Source organism: Emiliania huxleyi (genome assembly GCF_000372725.1).
Source record: "Emiliania huxleyi CCMP1516 unplaced genomic scaffold EMIHUscaffold_422, whole genome shotgun sequence".
In the NCBI taxonomy this organism is placed as follows: Eukaryota; Haptophyta; order Isochrysidales; family Noelaerhabdaceae; genus Emiliania; species Emiliania huxleyi.
The window spans coordinates 46486-53667 of NW_005198814.1; the positions used below are offsets into that span (position 1 = coordinate 46486).

The following is a 7182-nucleotide window of genomic DNA, read 5'->3' on the forward strand; positions in this document are numbered from 1 at the left end:
ACACTTCCTAGACACTTCCTAGACACTTCCTAGCCGTGAGTAGGCAAACTACCTCGACCAGACCAACGTCGACCTCTCGCTCGCTCAAGGCACGGCCAAGCTGGCGACCTCCCCCTGCCTCCCCCTGCCTTCCTTCCCTTCCCTTCCCCTGCCTTCCACAGCCTTCCCTTCCCCTGCCTTCCACAGCCTTCGCGCGAGCCCGGCAGTGCGCGACACGCCAATCTGCGCGCCATGCTGGACGCGTTGGGCGAGGTGGAGTGGCCCGCCCTCGCCGACGACCTCGGCGCGCACGGCGGCGGCGGCAACGGCGACGACGAGGCCTATGCGAGCGGCGCCACGCCGCCCGTGGGGCGTTTTGCTGCGCATGAGCGGTTGAGGCACAGCCGGCCCGTGACCATCTGTGCGCCTTTGTGAGCCAGAGACCGAGAGAGTCAGATCGTGTGACAATCCTGCGCTCCGGCCTGCTGTGTAGTGGTTGTGGGACCCCCTCCTTCATCTAGGGCATGAATTCGTAGTGGCGGGCGGGTGAGGCTCGGAACACATGTTTCCTCGCGCACCCCCTCTCTTTTCGTTTCTCTTGTTAGTGTTGTTTCCACCTACAGCTACACGCTCTACAGCACCCTCTCGTTTCCTCTCTAGTTTCCCGGGGAAACTTCCGTGGAAATCATCAATTTTCCGAGCTCTGAGCGAGTCTCTCACACTAAAACGGAGTAAAAGTCACACAGTCTGTGTGAGGTCTGATGAGCCACTGGTTTGTGGGGCAAAAATCAGCAAAACCGGCCAATGCCCGAGAGTCGGGTATTTTGCCGGGTTCCCTCGATTTTGCCTCACTCAGATTTTGCCCCAGACCCAGACCAGCTCTCATCAGACTCGACAACAACAGGGCTCCAGGCCCCAAATTACGTGTGAGTGTTAGAGTTGTTTGGTATTGAAAATCTCTCTCTCAGACTCGAGCGTTCGTTGCCAGAATGGCGGCACCAAACAACACTTTGGTTTCACTGACTGGAAATTTCCGAGCAAGTGCGCTCGCCGTCCAAGTGGGGTCGCGGGTGGCCATGCGAAGTGGTTTCGCGCACTGCCCGCTGAAGCCCCCCCGGGGCGCCGGAGCGTGACCGAGTGTCGCCCCATGACCCCCGGCGCCGGCCCGAGCGCTGAGACCGAAGGTGAAGCCAATGCGCGCGCGCCACAAGCGCGGCACTGCTCGGCTACGGCATGCTGACACGGATCCCTATCCTCTCAGGTTGCTATCGCTCGGCCGGCGATATTGGATCTCGCACGCGACGTCGACGACTGACAGGTAACCGCACTTTGTCAATGTGCAGGTCGAGCTACCAACCGTTGCGGAGCGGTTCAGCCTCGGAAGCCATACTATGCAGCGGCGTGGTGAGGCGCGGATTAGGTAGGAGGGCATGCGCTCGCACACATGAGTCCGGGAGAGCTCCCCGCCGGCGCCTTGCACCCGGCCCCCAGCCAGGTCCGCCTTGCCCCACCACGACCGCCCTGCGGCCCTTACGCAGGCGTCCAGCACCGACGTCGTTTGCGAGCGTCGGGTGTTCTCTAGCCCCGTCACCCACCGCGCCATCACCGTTCGCCTCGTCGCGTGCAAAACGCTCGCGTCTCCGCCACCGCCGGCCGCCTCCGCGTTTCCCTGCGCCGCCACCAGGGGGACGCTTGAGCCTTGCCCCCGGCCTGACGCGCGACCCTGCGCAGAGACGGCGCGCTCCGGCACGGAGCAGCGACCACCTAGGCGGTCGCTGCTCCGCCCGCGCACCGCTCCCGCCGCCGCCGCCGCTCCGTCCTTTCCCATCAGTGTGTCTCGTGTGTAAGAGTGTGCTGTCTGTCACCTGTGGAGTGGTGGTCCCCTCACGTGGTCGTGTGCGGTCTCCTCCGAGGAGTCTGCAGTCTCCTTCTGTCTCGAGTACTGTCTGGTCTGTCGCGTGTCGTCTGTCGACTGTCGTGTGCGCGCGGCGATCGCACGTGTAATTCGGGGAGGCCTGCGCACTTCTAACGATGCACAAAAAAACGGGCCACACAAATGCCGTTTAAAGGACAGGCACGGGACGACTGACGAGACGCGCCCGGCCGACACGCCGACACCCATGCGCCATGGTGCGGCTCTGTGCGGAGACCGACACACAGGAAGGCGCACGATGCATACAGTGATCGCCTGTCATGCGCCAGCACCGACGTCGGGCGGGAGAGGGGCTCCAGCCAACAGTAGTGGCGAGCCAGCCTGCGCTGCACGATGAAATAGTACTCGTGCTGACGCATCCTCACCCGAGTCATTTGCCTTTTCCTGCGACAGCCGTGCGACGGGAAGAAGAGGTGCGAGGCTGTGAAGAAAGAGCTTGATCGCGCCACCAACGTCAACGTCGGGTGCAGTGATGAGCTCGAGCAGCTCTCGTCGAGCAAGCTCTGCCTCCGAGCTCTCGCAGCAGCCATGCGCGTGCGTGCAGCCCAGAATCTTGCTCAGCGCCTCCGTCTTGGGGTTTGAAGCAGGTCCGCCGTAACGCTCCGCGCCTGGGCCGGCGGCGGGCGGTGTAGAAGGCCCGCGATGGCACCGTCGTGTGCCTCTTCCGTCCCACCTTTAATTGGTGACTACCCTCGCTGTCGCGCAGCCGCTTGGCAGGCGGCGCCGACGCTGCCGTTGGGTCTGTCCGTGGCCGCCGCGTCACTCGGCACGGAAGCCTCCTTGCCGTTGGACATGCCGGGGGGGTGTGAGGGCCTGGAGGGTGCCACAGACGCACAGGGGAGCGCGCGCCGCCGAAGTGGTTTGGCGCACACCTCGATGCTGAGGGTGGCCACCCCTCACTTTCCGGACTGAAAAAGTACTCGTAGAGCCTAGCCCCGGCCAAGTAAACTGCTTAAAATCCCTGTGTGGTGGCGGCGTGCCGTCCTCCCATCCCTCCCTTGGGTTGTCTGTTTTCTTTCTTTCTTTTTTAAACTGCGTTGCCGGAAATTGAAACCCCATCCCTCCCTTGTTCCGTTTTCTTTCTTTCCTGCAGATTGAAACCCTTGATCGGAATTAATAATGTCGGTTGCAACACACGGCGGCGGGCACTTGGAACGACTTGGCCGAAACCCGCTTGTGACATGTACATGTGTGTGTGTATGGCTGTCGGCGCCAACGCGCGCATCGCCCTCCTGCTGGCAGCTGTGACGGGCGCGTCTGCGTTCGCGGGCGGCACGCCGGATCCCGCTCAGCCGCACTCCTTCACGCCCGGCAGCCCCGAGCACACCGCCCGCTTGCAGCACTATCAGCACTGGCAGCACGAGCGCGCTGCCCACGGGTACGGTGAGGAATCTAGTGCGCTTCTGGAGCTGGCGGCGACGTACGACAAGGCATCGTGGGCGAACATCTCTCTCGTCAACTACATGAGCACCAACCCAGGCTGGGATCTCTTGGCGGCATATCTTTCCACTGATTCAACCGCAGCGGTCCTGCGGCAAAACATGCGAGAGCACCTAAATCTGATCGACGCGCTGAATGCAGAGGTGCAGGCGTTGATGCCCGCGAACTCGACGCGGCCACGTCCCCACTACGGTCTGCATGAGTACTGCGACCGGGCCATCTCTCAGCAGCCCGGCCGAGGTGGCCTGAACCCGAACTCCGCCAGCACTGGGCGGCGCCTGCAGCAGAGTGGAGCCGCATCGACAGCCGCGTGCAAAGACCTCCTCAGCCAATACGGCGATACGCTGAGCTGGGCCACGGCGAGCAATCCGTCGGTCGAACTTTGCGAGCCGTGCGCGCGCCGAGGCGCCCGCGGCGCGCGCCCGCCCGGCTGCCAGTAGGAGGCGGCGCAATATGGCCTATAGTACAGCCCTTGAGGAGGAGGAAGAGGCTGGCTGGCAGTGCTGTATGCCGCCGAGGGGCAGTTTTGGGCTGCTGTCCCCATCCCAGGGGGCTGCAGAAGGCGTCCGCAGCCGGGACAACCCGCCCCCCCAGCCGAGGCCGGTCGAAGCCCACTTGACCACAGCCATGAGGAGTCCTCTTGTTGCTCCTGGCGGCTGTTCAAACGAGCGGAGCGAGTGAAGTCGCGGCTTCTTCCTCCCCGGGAAAAACAGGAAGAAAACATAGGGGCGTGAGCGCGTGACGAACGGCCCGTCGGCGAGGCGACTCGCGCTGGCACGTGCACAGAGGGGACATACGCTACACGTGTGGGCGCCTATCTAGGGGAACATCGCGGTCCATGCGTGGCGTGTATGAGGTGCATGTTTCATTGCGTGTATGTCACGCGGTACGCGGCTGCGAGTGCAGCCGCCTATGTTGGCCAAGATAGGCGGCTGCACGTGTGGCGCGAGTACCGCTATACGCGTCTGCACGCGTGGCCGCGTATCTTGGTTGGCTAAGATACGCGCCGGCACAGAATGACACGTATCAGGCCCCGCCGAGCTCGATGAACGCCAGCGCGTTGGCCTTTATACGTTATTCTTCCGGTTCTATATTCTTTTCGTCGAAGCGATTTTCAGCGATTTTAAGCGGGAATATAAAGAATATTTGAGAATATAGGCCCGATTTGGAGCTGTATTCTTGGCATATTCGAGAATATAGACCCTGTTTGGGACAAGAATACGGAAAGAATGTACGGGAAAAGAATATAGATAGTACTGGGCGAGAAAAACGTATAAAGGCCAAGCCAGCGGGTGAGGGCGGCTATTCTCCCCCGAGGCAGGCGATGATACGCAGTCCCTCGTGTCGCGCGTGTAAGTCCCGGTTGCCGTGCGCGCCAGCGCGTGTGGCCGCGTACCTTAGCGAAGAACCGCGCCCCCCCCCGCTCCCCCTCCCCCCTCCTCCACCGGGCCCGGTCCGGCCCACACGGCGCACGTTAACACGCTCGGCGGTCCCCTGCAGGTGAGGGAAAGGCGCAACTCAGAACGATGGGCTTGCCCATCCCGGAGTGGTTCGATCCCACATAAACCCGAGACGGGAAGCGGCGCTGCGATCTCAGGCCCAGTGAGGCAGTGCGCCAGCCTAACCCGGATCCTGCTGAACAAGCTCCTCTTGTAGCTCGATCGGTCACACCGCCATCGCCGTCGGGGAGAGGGGGGACGACACTGCTTCTGCAGCGTGCACCTCAATCCTGTACCGTGTTTGTTATGACCCCCCCCAATGAACACACCAGTGAGGGTGGGCGAGACGATCGAGGGGTCCCGTACCATGCGGAACCGACCCTATCCAGTGCTCAAGTGCTCAAGAACCGCGCGGGCGTGGGTGGGTGGGTAAGCGAGTAAAACGGGTACACTCCACTCGGTGCCACTGCCACACCAACTTGCATCAGGGTGGAACAGCGGCGGCGGCGGTTGCGACGACGGGATCCGCAAAGGCTGTGAAGGGCCTCCAGGGCTCGCACCTCAACCTCTCACAGGCCAGCGCACAGCGCCATAGCAGGTATTTTCTTCTCAATAACAAGGCTGTGAAGGCGGGTACTCGCGGCAGCACGCATCGCACTGTGGACGCAGCGGCATATCAGGCGGTGTTGGCGATCTTCCACGCCATGCAGATCGACCTCTCAGCGAAGGACGCGTGGGACGACACGGAGCTCATCCGAGCCTACGACCGCGCCATCGCCAGCTACAAGGCCAGCCGCCGCCCATCATGCGCGCACCGGCCCTGCGGAGACGGGAGCTCACCGCGCCCATAGGCAACCCCAGCGACCTCGAGCGCAGGGCGGCGGCGCGGCGCAGCCAGGGTTGCGGCGTGCGACGACGGCGGGCGGGCGGAGGCGCTCGCGCGCGCTGAGGCCGAGGCCGAGGCGGAGTTTCAAGCGGAGGCGGAGGCGATTGCGGCGATGGAGCTCGCAGAGCGGCAGCACGCAGGCCGGCGTGGCGAGGAGGAGGAGGAGGGCGAGGGCGAGGAGGAGGGCGGGGGCGAAGAGGAGCTCACGGGGGCTGCGCGTGGCGGCCAGGAGGCCCCAGCGGCCGCGGCGTGGCGCGGTGGTGGCAGCTGCGCGCAGGGCGGCGAGCGTGGCGCGGGCAGCGGTGAGGGCGGGAGTGAGGCGGCGTGGGCGAGCTGGTACGCATACCAGCAGCAGCAGCAGCAGCAGCAGCAGCAGCAGCAGCAGCAGCAGCAGCAGCAGCAGCAGCAGCAGCAGCAGCAGCAGCAGCAGTGGCAGCAGTGGCAGCAGTGGCAGCAGCAGCAGTGGCAGCAGCAGCAGCAGCCGCCGCCGCCACCGGCGGCGGCGTGGGGTGCGACCAGCTGCGCTCCTGCCACCCAGGGCGCCGCCCCCTCGGAGACCGCGCACCCGCACGCCGCAGCCGGAGGCCCGTGCCCCGCGCACGCACCGCCGCCCGCGCCGCCACAGTGGCAGGGAGCCGGCGGCGGCGCGGCGGCGTCCAGCTGGCCCTCGCCGCCGCCTACCGGCGCCGCATACGCGAGTGGCGGCGGCGCGGCGGCGGCGGCGGACGAGAGCGACGATCTCGCCAACTTGATCATGGCGTGGTACCACTGCGGGTTCTTCACCGCGCGGTACCAGGAGCGGCGCGCGCAGCGGTAGCCAGAGTGCTGGGCGCACGCCAGGAGTGTGCGGTGCCCAGGTCGCAGGTGGCTGCGAGCGTAATTGGACCCCGCGGGGGGGGATGCGAGACTTGGGCGTGTCAACCCCCGAATCGCGCCGCGGTTCCCGTACGGCTTTAGCGAGGAGTGAGCCGAGAGTGTCGAGCGACCTTTCCCCGTGAAGCGAGTATAGCTCTACACAAGCGCGGGGATCTCATCCTACGACAGCCGCGCGCGCAGCATCCCCCCTGCGCACGTGCACAGCCGCGCGGCGCGCGCGCACGCACCTCCCAACCGACAGGCGAGACCGAAAAATCTGAGTCGCGCAATCCTCCCCGAGCTCGTCTGGTCGTCATCACACCGGCCTCCCGCCGCGAAACCGTCCCACACACGCCCGCGCGTGGCTACTGCAGGGCGACGCCCAGCTTGCCGACGAGCTCGATGAGCCGCTTGAGCCCCATGAGCCAGTGGCCGTTGTCGGCCCAATCAGTCGTCGTCAGGTGGACGTGCACCTGCGACCATAGGCGCGACACTGCAAGTGAGCGTTGCGGGCGGCGCGACGCGCGAGGGCTCGGGCGGCGGCCGCCTCGAGCGCGGTGCGCGCGTCGCCCGCCGCCAGCGCGCCGCACAGCTGCTCGAGCTTGTCAAACACAGGCTGCGACACGCCTCCGGCCTGCAGGTAAGGCAGG

General features: G+C 65.0%; 1 protein-coding gene across 1 annotated transcript in view; it reads right to left on the bottom strand.

Moving 5' to 3' along the window:
• Positions 1-6897: 6897 nt before the first annotated feature.
• The window catches only part of EMIHUDRAFT_459051 (hypothetical protein), a gene marked incomplete at its 3' end in the record, with an annotated part of 4222 nt that continues 3937 nt past the window's right edge, over positions 6898-7182 (bottom strand). The window contains exon 6 of the mRNA XM_005769446.1: positions 6898-7005. Coding sequence (XP_005769503.1) covers positions 6898-7005 — 108 coding nt within the window. The remainder of the gene's footprint in view (positions 7006-7182) is intronic.